This window comes from Podarcis gaigeae (assembly GCF_964106915.1).
Source record: "Podarcis gaigeae genome assembly, chromosome: Z".
NCBI classification, from domain to species: Eukaryota; Metazoa; Chordata; class Lepidosauria; order Squamata; family Lacertidae; genus Podarcis; species Podarcis gaigeae.
Genome location: NC_139691.1, coordinates 30444468 through 30459773, shown reverse-complemented (window position 1 = coordinate 30459773; position 15306 = coordinate 30444468). Strand labels below are relative to the sequence as shown.

Below are 15306 nucleotides of genomic sequence, written 5' to 3'. Positions count from 1 at the left end.
GAATCCCATTTTTGAAAAATGAAAAGTTATGCCTCTCTCATTCAATTTTAAAAATGATGTAGGCTTTTTAAATTTCCCCATGATATTGAATGGGCTATATAATTTTTATTCTTTTTGGCAGAACTTGTTGAAATTGGCTTGCCTTGTATAGCTCTTACTAAGAGGATAAAACCTGCTACATCCCAGACAAACAGATGCAAGGGTGTTTGGTTTTTTTTACTGGGCACCTTAAACTTATTTTATTTTGAATTAATGGGTTGTATCCAGTATTAGTTCTACTCAGAGAAGGCCAATTGAAAATAATGGACTTTGCTAAGTTAGGTATATTAATTTTAATGGGCTTATTCTGAGTAGAACTTAGTTGGAGTAACTAAATTATTTTGCTTCTCTTAAATGACCCTGAAATTTGCTTCTCCTTTCTCTCCCTCCTTCTTTCCTAGATGAGAGTAACAGCTGATAAGTCAATGAGGCTTGTCCTTGCTACATTCAACAACCTTCGAGAAGAGCTTGTTCATCTTCAGGATGACTTAGGGGTGAGTGGCTGTCCTGGTTAGTCTGTGTCCAAATGTATTTGATTAGTTCATCAATTGGTATACAAGACTAGGATTCCCAAATCTACTTAGGGTGCAACCACCAGAATTGTTGACCTCTGCCCCTGCTTGCATGGCAGACTACACTACCTGCTTTTGAAACCCTCCTTGATTTCAAAAGACTACTGTCAAGTGACATGTTCTTGATAAACACAATTTTTCCTTTGTCCAATTGGGCAGAGGCAAGTGACTTCAGCATTTCCAAATGAAACTTCGTGTTAGCTGCTTCTTCTCAAGGAACTTGTAGGAACTAGTCATCTTCGTTTTTGGGTGATCAAATCAAAGGCTACAGATACTTTATGGTCCTCTCTGAGAGTGACCCTTAGGCACGCACTGTAGCAATTCCTCAGAAGCGAGACCTTCACTGAGAACTTGAGCTTGCTTCCTCTCTCTCCTCTTCCCTCCTCTTCCTTTTTTCCTTTAATGCTGTTTCTTTTAGATATGTGGGCAAGGGCTGCCTTGTTTTAATTGATTGCATATAAGCCACTCTGGGAGCTTCTTCAGCCGAAGTGCAGAATACAGATGTTATCTAAATAAGTAAATAAAATACATACCAAAAGAGAACCCTTGCCCCCCCCCAAGGTTCCTAGTCCTCCCAGCTCTTTTTTGGGATCCCTTGGACCAATATGTGACTGAGTTGCAGTTGCTAATGGAACAGTAGTATGTGCCCCTATTCCTCTGTCCTTCAAACTGTGTTTTTGAACCACTTCCTGGCTTCCTGGCTACCATTCAAATCACCTGCGAGATTTTTAGCTTTGGGCCCAGTAAGGAGGAGTTTCAGGTTTGTCTCTACACATTGCAATAAGCATATTAGTTTCCCCATTAGAATTTTTGTACCTGCACGTCCACCATCATAGCAGCATAGGCCCATCTGAATTTTCAAAACTGTCGTCTGAATTTTCCAAAAAAAAAAAAGTCCTTTTCATAATGAGCATTTTGCTTTCACAGAAACTGGAAACTGACAAAGTGCTGCTAGAGAAAGACCTGGCTTTTAAAGAGTCCCAAGTAAAGGAGTATGAAACCCTTCTGGAGTCGGTGCGAGAGAATAATCGCCAACAGCAGGTAGGTTTGCATGCTTATCGGACTGAAACAATAAATCTTAGTGGACCTGAATTGAGCCTCAGGAGATGTGGCAATGTTAAGAGTGCCTGCCCTGAGGGTCAAAGTACCTTGGTGGTAGGGATACGCAAGGTACAGCATTCCCACAGGTAAATTGGACCCAGGATGTCTAAGCTTACCTGCTTCCTGCCATGTGTGTTCACAGCAAGCCCTCAGGGAGTACACTCTGAAGTGCCGCTCGCTGGAAGAGCAGCTCCTCTCTCTCCGGCACAATGAAGGAGACCGAGAGTTCCGGCTGAAAGACCTGGAATACAGCAAGCGAGCCTTGGAGCAAGAAATCCAGAATCTGAGACTCCAGGTAAAGGCAGACCTTTGTTTCTTTTAACGTGTGACCTAATGACGAGTGACTGGGCCTCCCCAGCCTTAGTTCAGTAATCTAACCCAGGTACAGGGAACCTTTTATTATTATTTTTTGTCCTGCCAAGGGCCTCATTCACTTGGAAGGAATGAGGATCAAGGGTTGCGTGCTGGCACTTAGGGGGTGGGTGGCAAATGCCAATATTGGTAGGTGCTGGAGCTCAAAATGGGTGGCTCGCCCTTTTTGCTCTCTCATGCACTTTCTGCTGCTCCCTTCTTAGGGACGGAGGAATGCTGCCTTGAGCATAGGCCCGTCCAGCTCAATACTCCCTGCACTCAATTTGGAGCTATACTTGACAATCTGATAACGTTGACCGTGTTTACTTTGACTTTGTGATTTTACCTCACTTGCAAAGTACTCATTCTGTGTGCCTTATTTCATAATTTTGTTTTTCATCTTTTAACTTTTGTCTGTTGATGTAATCGTTCTCTCTGTTTTATATGCATTATAAAATGAAATACTGATAATAAACTTTGCAGGGAGGGGGAATGCTGCCCACACTGACTGACAGCAGTGCTCTAGAGTTTCAGACAGTGGCACCCCCAAGCTTTATCTGAATGGGGTGGACGTTGAATCTGAGATCTTGAACATGCAAAGAGAGCCCCCCTCTCTTTCTCATTCTGCCACCCCGTTTACTCCCTCATTGGCACCCACATGAAACTGGGCTTGAGAGCTGCATGTAGATGAGAGGCTTCAGGTTGCCCCCCTGTGGTCTAAGGGCTATGCTACAACCATGAGCCAGAAATCAGTGAAAACTTGCTTTTCTGGTCAAACCAACAAGATAAGCAGGATATGCAGAGAAGCCTTTTATGGCCTTTTGGTGATGAGAATTACACCATCCTCTGCATAAGAACATAAGAAAAGCCTGGCTTCTGGATCAGGCTAATGGTCCTTCTGCTTCAGCATCCTCTTCTCCACAGTGCCCAGGTCTAGGGGTTCCTGGTTCTAGCCACAGGCGCTTTGGATGCCTCCAGTTAATTTTAAAAAAGGAATGTGGTGTGGTTTGAAAACAAGTAAAATCTGTCTTGGAGAACCCTTGGCAAACTGCTGCTGGTCAGCAGGCAGTTCTAGGCTGCATGTAGCAATAAAAGAAGATAAGAAGAGCCTGCTGGATCAAGCCAATAGCCCAAGTAGTCCAGCATCCTGTTCTCACAGTGGCCAATCAGATGCATGCGGGAAACCCACAAGCAGGACCCGAGCCCAAGATCCTTCTCCCCTTGTGTGGTTTCCAGCAACTGGTATTCAAAAGCATCACTCCCTTCGCCTGTGGAGGCAGCCATCTTGATTGATAGCCACTGCCAGGGATAGCCTTTATCCTCCATGAATTTGTCCAGTCTTCTTTTAACACCTTCCAAGCTTGTGGCCATGACCACCTTTGTTGGGAGTAAACTCAGTGAGTTCAACTATGTGCCATGTGAAGAAGTACTTTTTTATATGTATGTCCCGACTCTTCCAACGTTCAGCTTCCTTGGGTGTCAACTGATTCTAGAGATGCGAGAGAGGGAGATGAGGGAAATTTCTTTGAACATCAGTTTTGTGACGGAGCTATTTCCATGTCGGTGAAAGTGACCCTTCTTTTTATCATCTGCGCCGTTTGCAAAAGTCAAACTAAATTAAGGATTTTGCTCTTGCACAGGCTTCCTCTAACACTCCAGGCCAGACCACCGTTGACGAACTATCCAGCCGCTATGTGGAGATGATCAACCAGCTTAGAGAGGATAAGGACAGGGAGATCCGCAACCTCAGGGTATGTCAGCTTTCCTTGTGGGACACCGCAGGGGAGAAAGTCCATATCGAACCTCTCCAAGCACACCTCTGCGTTTGTACAGCTCAGGGCCACAGTGGACGTGGCATCGGGAAATCAGTGATTGAACTGCCTGCTTTCTAAAATTATTCCTACTATTAAAAAGGTTAATGGCAGCCACTGGGATGCTATTAACCTTTTTAACAGTAAGAATAATGGGCACTGGCAGTGTTGTTTAGCCCTGTCCCTTTATATCATTTTTGCCTTTTAAATTGCCCTCCACCTGAAGCTGCTACCTGCTCCATAGAACAAATAGCAGCTTCAAGGAAAAGAGATTTTAATCAGGGGGGTGCAATGAGTGAAGTGGGTTGACCCCTTCCATATGCACAGCCCCAGTCAGTTTTAAACACACAATTACTATTGCACATTAGAAAACCCAGAAGGACCGCTGAACCACAAATCTCCCGATGTCATTGGGGGTGTGAAAATTCTTGTTGCTCGCTATGAATGCTGGCAGTAGCATCTTATTAATCATTGTTTTTATTCTGAGGGTCGTAAGCCTCTGGGTGGGTGTCTTCGGATCCAAAGGGTGAGGTATTTTTATTTAGATTAATTTGTTTTTTATTGTATCCTTTGCTGAAAGTTTCAATTAAAATACATTATTTATTTTTTAAAAAAGGGTGGGGTATCAGTATTTTAATAAGCAACAAAATAAAGAGTATGAGTGTTAAAAAATAAAATTTAAGTTAGTAGTTTTGCTTGTTTTTGCAACAACAATCCTTTATGAAACGGGGTTAGTATTATTGTAACCACACTGCAGAGGAGGTGAGATTCATAGTGGAGACTCCCTGCATTTGCTCTGGAAATCCTGGCTTTCCCATATTCTCCAGTTCCATTCCTTGACTTTTAATCGCTTGCCTTTAAAAAAAAAAAAAAAAGTTTTGTTGTTTTTTAAAAAATCTGAGCTACTTTTTTGAGACTCAACGTGTGACCTGCTGTTCTTGTTTTCTAGTCCAAATTATGTGAATTCCAGCGGGATTTTTCACGGAAGCAGGGGAGTGACACTGACCTCCAGATTAGACTGCAAGACCTGACTTTAAGGCTGGAAGAGAGAGATGCCACATTGAAGCAGCTGGAAGATGTAAGTAGCGCTGCTTTGCAGACCATGGTGCAATAGGCAGTTGTTTGGAACTGCCCAGGCAGTCTCCCCCACTTTTATTTTTATTATTATTAAATTTCTATACCAACCTTCATTCAAGGACCACAGGGTGGTTCACAAGAGAAAAACACAAAAATACAGAACATGGTAACAGACCGAAACAATACCCCGCCCCCAGTTCAAAAGACCATAGGTTGTTTAATTAGCCAAAAGCTATGTTTTAGGAACATCAAATCATAGAAATGTAGAGTTGGAAGGGGCCACAAGGATCCTGTAGTCCAATCCCCTGCAATACAGGAATCTTTTGCCCAATGTGGGGCTTGAACCCACAATGCTGAGGTTAAGAGTCTCATGCTGTACCGACTGAGCTATCCAGGAAGCTGCCTTCTACTGAGTCAGACCATTAGTTTGTTGCTTGGCTGTGGTACACCTAGGTTTCAGGGAGGGGTCTCTCCCAGTCCTACCTGGAGATGCCAGGGATTGAACTTGGGGACTTCTGTATCCAAGGCAGATGCTCTACCATGGAGCTATGACCCTTCCCCAAAGAGAAGGTTTTCCTGCTGCCTCTCTTGATTCCTTAACGCAAGCAGATAAATCAAGGAATAGCCCATGTTGCATGATTTGGAGTGCTTTCATGATAACTGCTCAGTACTTTGAGTTCCCAGCCTTTCATTTGTCTACATGCTCAGCAACACAAGGTTTGTACACCTGCATGGAGGTTGACAGGCACACCAGTACAGAGCAGAAGTCTCAAGAGTTTTCCATTTCTCCAGTCTGCCTTCTTCTCCATCCTTGTGAGATAATTTGGCATTTAGTAAGCATTCTGTAAACATTCATATCCATCCTTGGCTCAGTGATAAAGCATCTGCTAGCACAGAGGAAATCCCAGGTTCATTCTTCAGGCAAGACTGGGAATGTTCCCTATCTGAAACCTTGGAGAACCATTGCTAGTCAGTATTGATTAGTGCGGCACCCAGCTTAACACCCCAAACTCATAACAATACTGAGGCAGATGGGCCAATGCTCTGGCTTGGTTAAAGGAGCCCAATTAAGAATGTTATTGATATAAATGTGTTGAATGATACAAGCAAAGCCCACTAAGTGATAGCAAACAGAATACCACTATGTAAACAACTCAGCAGTTTTCCAAACAACACACAGTGAGATCTCCAGCATTCAAACTCATTTTGCACACAAATGGGTGGCAGCTATTAACCTCTTAGTGCTTAATTTCTTCTTCTTGTTAAGGAAATGCTGTTGCTGTGAACCCTGAAAACATATTATTGTAAAAATCACCCACTGCATAATATGGAGTACACAATATAAGACCATGGTCCAAAATAGAAATGGAATACCTGTTGAATTATATTATACATGCATCTCAATGCAACCCCTGATGTTCCCAAGGTGCCGTAGTTTGGCCTGGTTCAGGCATGTGTGTGTGTGTATCAGCCTACTAAGCCCAGAAATACATAGGTCTTGTGCCTCCATCCTTATGCCATTCCTTCCTTCTTCTTCTTCCATTCAACATTTCCTGGCTAATTAACCATAGTTCAGCGACCTCTTGATCAATATCCCAATATGAAGTGTTCTTTAGTCATGACAAGCCTCTACCTTTCAAAAAAACTGGATTTTACTTGTGATCATCACTGTCTTGATAAAGATTTTGAGTGAAATAGCCTTTTTAAAAAATCTCTCTCTCTCTCTCTCTCTCTCTCTCTCTCAGGAAATCTTCAGATTGAAGCAAGAAAAACTAGCAAACAATTCATCCCAAGGAGTAACAAAGACTATCATCACTAAAAAGTAAGGGCACTGCATGCAACTCTTTTTCTTTCTGACTGTCTGTCTCTCTTGTGCTGCAGGTGTGTGCAATGCTTTACAGCAGGGGTGGGGAACCTTGAGCCCATTTGGTTCTCCATTTGGCTCTCCAGGCTGTTTTGGAGAAGCCACACTCACCTGCCCAAAACCTGATGTCACACATAGAGCTGGCACTTACCAGCTGATTTTCAAACTCTTGGGAACCCCATGCAATTCTGGCAGATGGGCAGGACATCCTACCTGTCAGTCATGTGATAATGGTGTCATGTGACTGGAAGGTGTAATAATAATAATTTATTATTTATACCCCACCCATCTGGCTGAGTTTCCCCAGCCACTCTGGGGGGCTTCCAACAGAATAATAATAATAATAATAATAATAATAATAATAATAATAATAATAAGGTGATAAAACATCAAACATTAAAAACTTCCCTAAACAGGGCTGCCTTCAGATGTCTTCTAAAAGTCAGATAGTTGTTTATTTCTTTGACATCTGATGAGAGGATGTTCCACAGGGCAGGCACCAATACTGAGAAGGCCCTGTGCCTGGTTCCCTGTAACTTGGCTTCTTGCAGTGAGGGAACCGCCAGAAGGCCCTCGGAGCTGGACCTCAGTGTCTGGGCAGAACCATGGGGGGTTCTTCAGGTATACTGGGCCAAGGCTGTTTAGGGCTTTAAAGGTCAGCACCAACACTTTGAATTGTGCTCGGAAATGTACTGGGAAGGATCTGGCTCATGGAGCCGAAAAGATTTCCATTTCTGACCTTACAGAACATAAGAGCTACAAATCCCGGAGTGGTCAACTCCTCCTTTCAGAGAACTCTTAGAATTGTAGCTCTGAACTGAATGGGAGAGTGGGCCTCCTAACAGCCCTCGGCACCTTTAATAATCTACTGGTCTCCAAATGCTTTGGGGGAAGCCAGGACTATTGCCATGGTATAAGAGTGCTTTGAAGGTATCGTGCGGATCTGATGCCAGAATGTTTTGCCCACTATATGTGGTATTAAAATAGAAATGCTGATAGATCCTTTTGAAATTCCAGGTACAGGAATCAGTATCCTATCCTTGGCCTATTGTCTGATGACTACAATGTCACATCACCTGTAAAGGAATCGCAGACAATTGTAATTGAAAAAACTGGAGAAATGTGGAAGCAGGTAAGTCACCCCTAGGGGAATGTTTGTTCCGGAAGTCACTTAAGAAAGATGTACAGCTACAGTGACTGTTTTTCTGAGCATTATTAATTCTCACAAAGACAATTCATTTAATTAAGTAATATACTGCTTTGTGCCAAAATGGCTTCTAAGCAGTTTACAACTAAAAATCCATACATCAGTTCTGGCACTTCTCAGGTGGGTTCCGCTGCCATTCTAAGAGAACAAGGGTGGCGTTCATGGCGAGTTCCGGCACCTCTTTTTCTAGAAAAATAGCATTGCCATGCTTAATTAAAATGCACAATAAAACAATTCCACTGAAGCATTCATACGCCTTTAATTAAAATGTAAATAAAGCAAGCCAGTTAAAAAGTATGACATTTAAAAAGCATTTAAAGCAATAAGATGTCAAATTCAAGTTGTGGGCGTGCTTGCCTAAACAAATGTGTCTTCAGGACACAGTAGAATGCCATGGGGGATTTAGTATTTCAGCAGGGAGGGCATTCCACAACACTGGTCATACCAGTTAAAGAAACACATCTATTACCATATGCCAATATTTATCAGGCCATGGCAAAACTAACTGGGTTTCATGTAGTGGATGGGCATAGTGGATTCCCCACAGTTACCTTTTGTGAGGGATATCCTAGGGTTGCCATATTTCAAAAAGTGAAGATCCAGAAACAAAAGTTGTTGAGTTGATTTTGGTTTGCCAAAGTTGTTGTGTGAAAAATGAAAAATTGGCAAAAACGACACTGCCAACATGGGTTGCCATATGTCCAGGTTTTCACAGGCATTTTGCCAATTTCTTCCTGGACACTGCTTCCTACTACAGTATTCTGGATATCTCTGGGAAATTCTGGACATATGGCAACCCCAGGATTTCCCAGGTGTGGGCAGCAGCCCATATGCAATATTTCTTCATGGGCAGCCATTTTGGATCAACATAGGAAGCTGCTTTATACCAGGTCAGACCAATGGTCCATCTAGCTTGGTAGTATCTACATTGACTGGCAGCCGCTCTCCAGGGTTTCAAGGAGGAATCTTTCCCAGCCCTCCCTGGGGATTGAATGTTGGATTATCTACATGTAAAGCTCTGCCGCTCCGCTACCACAACCCTTCCCCCAAGACATTGTTCTCAGACATTTTTTTCAGATTGCTGGATATTGTGAACTGGGTTGTAATCTGTTTCAGTGCCCCCCAAACTTTATAGGATGTGGCACCCTGGGCTGGGGTGCTGAGGTGAACAATTGGCAGAAATCTGGGATGGCCCTCCCAATGGCATCTGTAGACAAGAGGTAGTGGCAGTGCGGGGAAATTAGGATATATGGAGTGAGACCCAGGTTTTGCCAGCAAAGACTTGCTTGTCATAGATGTATCCCAGTACAGAAAATTTGTGCTAAAAGTTAAAAGGCATATTAATCCTAAATCTTGAGGACAAGGTCCAAATCTTGAAAGTCTGCCCAGCTAGTTCCGCATACCCAATGGGACTTTAGGGTTGTGTTCTTAAACAGCAATTCCCCAGGCTCCATGGCCAACTGCTTTTGAAACCTTGGGAATTCAAAAGCAGTTTGCAAAATGATTGCAGAAAGACTTTGTATGCAAAATCAACAACAACCCCAGCCAACTAAACCTACATAAGAGCAACATTCCCAATTAGATGTTTGAAAAGGGTGTGTTGAAGTTGCCCTTTCTATGCCAGACAGGAAATCTTTCATTTTTCAGTTGATTTTTCTTTCTTTCTTCAAAATGTCGCAAAGTGCCCTTTGCGGTGTTACAGTTTATTTAAACTGATTAGGGCACAAAACCTTAGCTTCTTGCATTTGGTGTATGAAACTTGAGCTTTCAGAATAAATAGCAAATAATTATTATTTTTAAAATCTAATGAATGTATGCAGACGCAGAGCATGAATGATAATGTGTTTTCTTTGTTTTGCAACAGGAGGCCTTTACAGCTGATTAAAGAACTGCTTCCTTTCTTTCAAGTATGAACAAGTTCCCTGGACAAGCCACAGCTGATCAGAGGAGTTCATGTGCAAATGAATGTTGTTACATTATTTTTCTGCTTTTCTTCTTTTCTTATTGATTTTTCAAGTCTGAAGCGCAAAACAGTCACGGTTAGGGAAAAAATGTTACAGGCACACTATATAATGGTGTGTGTGGAATGGGGGTGTCTTGGCTTTGATTGTTCACATATGAGTGGTTTTCAAACATTCTTCTTCCTTCAGTCTTAATTATATTGGCTCATCAGCAGAGATACTCTGGTGTGTCTTGAAAAGGAGTTTGAGGTGTATGAGTTCATACAAGGGACTGCCAAGTTTGTCCTCCCCATTGACCCATGGGAACAGAGAATGTCACTTAAAATGTACCCAGTTCACTGCAAAGGTGAGTAGCAATGGGTGAATGGTTTTTCAGGAAAGCTCATAAGATGTTAGGAAGCTCCCTTGTACTGAGAGCATTAGTCCATCTCAATAGTGTTTGAAGTGATTTCAGGTGGGATGCTTCACAGTCAGTCCTACCTGGAGAGGCCAGGAGTTGAACCAGTTGATCTTCTGCGTGCAAGGCAGATACTCTAGCACTGAGCTATGAACTGAGCTTTTCATCAAGGGATGCTTGTGTTCCCTCAAATGCAATGTGGCAACTACTATAGCAAATTGTCTTTTGAATGAATTCCCCACCCCCTACTGCCCTATCCTATAATCTCACTGAAAAACAGACACACACAACTCATTGTGCTTTGGATAAAATAAGTTTCTCCTCTCCCTCCCTCTCTCTCTTTTTTCGAAAAGTTCAGGTGTGCCACTTTTGAAATTAATCCATCATGCTGGATAGTTAGCAATGTCTGTGGGTTGACTTCATCACTTTGCAGTGCAAGGTCAATTGACAAAACTGAACAGTCAGGGTTGAGTTGTATATAGTAAACTTGCTTGCATGATTTTCGTGGTGTCAAAGGGCAGGGGGTGGGGAGCCCGACATGCTGGGGTGTGTGAATTGACTAGAAAGGACCATTTCCCATGGTAGATATCATGGTCAACTTAAGTTGGGAGGTTATTAGCAGGTGTCATTCAGAGAAAATTACATGATGCCTATGCCCATTTTTCAAGTGTGACTTGGAAATGGTGTGATCACACAGTGACCATTTTGGGAGCTTTAAATAGTGCAGAAGTCACACCATGCTCCCCCTCAAGCTAATGCTAATGAAGACCCTCCAACTTGCCTAATCTGGGAAGGTCACAGCTATAGGGTAGTAATGGTGGGTTGTTGTGTTCACTGATAAAACTTGTTAGCCATGCACTTAAACCTCATTGATTTTTCAGTCAGATAGAGGGGTGCCTATCTCCATTTGGGCAGTGCTCATTGTAAATAGAAAACTTGTGGGGCAGCATAGCAACAAAGGTGTGTATGACACTTACCCAGAATCAGCCTAATGATGTGTTTGATGGCACACACTCATACTGGTGTGTCTGCCAAAATAACATCATGTTTCCTGATTCACATTGGTGTTGCAGCTAGCATTCATGTGGCTGTTTAGCTTTTCCATAAAGCCAATGAGTGTTAAGCACAAGAATGTTGTCACCACTGCCATAATCACTCTTGCAAGGGAATGAGGTGGGCTGATAAAAAGAATAATGAAAATGTGCTTTCGAGGAGTGTGGCTGGTGATTGTTATATCCCAAGGCAGCTATCTTGGGACTAAGCTTTTAAAGCAGTTATTATCAAATTTGTTTTACCAATTGTGACTGTTATTATTATCTTGATAGCATATAATTTTCTGTTTTGCATGTAGAGCTTTTTGTTTTCTTGTTCAGTCCTCTATACAGTACTGAAAAAAAATGAAACAAACCCCGAGTTTTGCCCAGCAAAGTTGTTTTGTTAACAAAATAACTCCAGTTTTACTCCCACCTAAAATATTGGAACTTTGGACCAGAGTAAACTGTGGTTTACTGTTGTAAATCATCTCAATTTCTGATCCACAACTAGCATATGCTTTCCCTACCCTTCAATTTTGCATTCCCAGGCAGGCTGCAAAAACAGGTTAATCTACCCGAAGCGAGCTTCCATTTATGCTTTGTTGGCTGCCATTATACCTTGCATTGGCCTATTTATTGGTAAAAATGAGGGCAGCACCCAAAATAGAAATCAGAGAGAGAGAGACGGAGAGAAACAATCTGTAGGAGGGGGGAATAATCAAGGTTTCCATTTGAAATGCATTAGGTATTTTCTACTTTTTTCCAGAACTTTGAGATTTGCCTCTCTCTTTTTAAAAATCTTTATTTAAAAAAATGTTTTCCCAGATTCTGCAAATTAAAGAGGCATACCCAAGGAGCACCATCAATTAGGAACCCAATAAAATGAACTAAATTGGACAAGAGCACATTCCACACTCTTGAACACTCTTGATCTAGCTCTGAGGGCCTTCTGCCGATTCCCTGTGAGAAGTAAGGTTACAGGGAACCGGGCTGAGGGCCTTCTATGGAATGCCCTTCGATCAGATGTCATGACTTTTAGAAGACATCTGAAGGCAGCCCTGCTCAGGGAAGTTTTTCATGTTTGATGTCGTATTGTGTTTTAATTTGTTGGAAGCTGCCCAGAGTGCCTGGGGAAACCCTGTCAGATGGGCAGCAAATAAATAAATTATTAATAGTATTATTTTTATTATTAGTATTAGTATTGGCACACTTCCCAATCATTTCATTAGAACACCAACTGGAGATGTTTGTAGCTCAACAGCAGAGTGGTGTTGGTTATGCAGCTACAAAATAACACTTTACTAGGTTTTTGTAGGGATTTGTTTTGTGGGTACATGGGCGCTCCCTTCCCTCTCTTTTCTTACAGCGTGATGGATGTTGGTCATTTTGGGAGCTGACATATAACAGTCTGTATCTGTATCAATAAGCCCTTAACAGTTTACAGGGGGCAAGCCTACATATATCTTTGTTAAAACAAAATAAATATATTTGTAAGCTTGATTTCTTAGCTGTCGCCTTTTTAGATTATTGATGTATGAAGTTGGTAACTCTACGAGATGGTAATATCAAGTATGAAATGTTCTTTTTAAAAGTCAATTATATTTTTAATTGGGGTGGGGCAGATTCAAGTCCCCTGATTTTTTTTAACATGTAATACATGTGCTTCAGTGCAGCAGTCTCTAGCAGTATTGGGCTCACTAATGAACACAACTTGCCTGCAAAGCGCATTTTTCTCCATTTCATGGGGTTTGCCATACACATATCATGAAATACCTTTTTACCTGGAGCTTAGTTCTTCCCACTGAAGTATATGGGACAGGCAGCATCTATACATAACAAAACCTCTTGGCTATGTGGAATAGCCAGAAGTCGCAACATTGCCTAAAGGGCTAACATAATGGACTTTAATATGGGGAAGAGGAAGTCATGAATGATGGGCAAGATGACCAAACCTTCCGGGCAATTATTGCTTTTCAAGAATGGAGTACAAAAGAGACTAGAGCTATACTGAAATTTCCGCCAGGGACACAACAGGTCCCTACAGGTTTTCACAATGCAAGCTGATACACTCCTAAGGAATCTTGGGGAAGCCATCTCATCTTATCTCCAGAAGTGACACATCTAAAGCAACAAAAAGATGAGGTTGTAAATCACAGCTCTGAAGCAATTAAGAAATTAAAGGACTTCACTACGCATCCCTCACATTTTATTTTTACACTGTATTGAAGCTAGTACATACAATTCTCCCAAGTTCAGTAGGTGTTATGGCATAGCCCAGAGCTATGTACCGGTAGCTAACCTTCCCTTAGAAATATGATTTAGTCCTATGCTGATATGGCTTCTTGGGCAAAATCACCCCAGTTTACTTCTCAACCTTTCTAAAGTTGTTTCAATGTGTGCTACTCAGTTCAAAAATGGTTAGGAGAGTAGGAACGTGGCGTATTCACTATTTCTCCCCTTTCACACACAATTCATTCTCCCTAATTGGTCCTAATTATGCATTATTCTGCAGGTATACTTTTGGATTATTATTTTTTTGCAAGCTAGGTGAGAAGGGATTTCTGTCTTTTTTCCAGGAAAATACAAACAAAAAATGAAATGATAATTTAAAAAATGAAACAAAACACCACAACCCAATGTATCCTAAAGCATTTTATCCACACTTTGCACACTTGTTTTTTTCTAAATAAACTATCTTGTGTGTACATATTTTTGAAACTTGGAATGCTTTGCTGTTACACACACCCACACTTTCCACAGAAGCACAAACTCCAATACCAGAATTGCTGCTGGAACTTGAATACCGGGAATCCATATACTATTAGTGCTAGGACAAATATCACCCTGTGGCGGAGAATTCACTGAATCCTGGTTTGGAACAGCGAATGGTTTGAACCATGCCTGCAATCCATGGCTCATGTTGCCCTAGGAAGGGAGGCGAGAATGGCTGCACCTGAGGGAAAGAAGGAACATGAGTCTGTTCCAGAATTCAAAACCATGGCTGGAAGATTAGGAAAGAAGCTGAATCAGCGTCTACTGTAGCCCGTCACCGCCTTTTTTGAGCTCTTTTTTTTTAATGGTCATTTGTAGTTCCCTTGCAATTAAGATAAAAAGAAAACAAAGAATTGCCCATCCCAGTGTAGAACTATATAAAAAATAGTCATACGCTTTGGTCACTTATCAACATGATTTTGAAGAGCCACCACAAGTAAGTGCAGGATGGATTGGGTAATAGTGTGGAGCCATAAAATACTTGAATGACACATCAGGGAACCAAAGGGTGCAAAGGCTTAAGCAAAGGTACTTTTTATATGCCACATTGGATACTTTTGGAGGATGCACCTCCATGTTACTGCTACATCACAGTCAATATCTGGTATCAAAAGTGATCTCTGTTTCAAAAGTGGTTTGCCAAGTGGGTTCTGCGGGGCAGCAAAATATAAGCCAGGAAACATCTAGAAAAAGTTGAGCAGTAAACTGAATCTTGGCCTAGTTTGAAAAAATACTTTTCTTTTCTTTTTCTTTTTTCTTTTTTTGGTATTGCTTGATGAAATAGATGTGCAGAGATGTTTGGGAAGTTCTATAAAAAGTCACTTTTCCATCAGTGATTTGGTCATTCTAACTAAGGCTCATGTGCAAATTAGCCTTTCCCTCAGCGCATCTCACTTCTACGAATCACTGGCTGATGAAAGGGAGGAGTTTGAAGGCAGAGTCAATTTTGAGTATTGCAAGACCATGTTATGGAAAGCACTAGGAAGCAAAATTAAATGTTAACATTAGAAACATGGAACAAGCACACACATCCTGATCCTAAATATGCTTCCAAATTTATTTTGCAGCAAGTCTCACTTTATTGGTGCTTATTTTCAAGTTAAGTGAATTTAAATTTTAG

At 41.7% G+C, this 15306-nt stretch overlaps 1 protein-coding gene across 1 annotated transcript in view; it reads left to right on the top strand.

The window, feature by feature from the left end:
- The window catches only part of POF1B (POF1B actin binding protein), a 41529-nt gene extending 28615 nt beyond the window's left edge, over positions 1-12914 (top strand). The window contains exons 8-15 of the mRNA XM_083722270.1: positions 441-533; positions 1539-1652; positions 1855-2007; positions 3704-3814; positions 4824-4952; positions 6697-6773; positions 7833-7947; positions 9887-12914. Of these exons, the coding sequence (XP_083578396.1) occupies positions 441-533; positions 1539-1652; positions 1855-2007; positions 3704-3814; positions 4824-4952; positions 6697-6773; positions 7833-7947; positions 9887-9907 (813 nt within the window). The 3' untranslated portion in view covers positions 9908-12914. The remainder of the gene's footprint in view (positions 1-440; positions 534-1538; positions 1653-1854; positions 2008-3703; positions 3815-4823; positions 4953-6696; positions 6774-7832; positions 7948-9886) is intronic.
- Positions 12915-15306: the final 2392 nt, after the last annotated feature.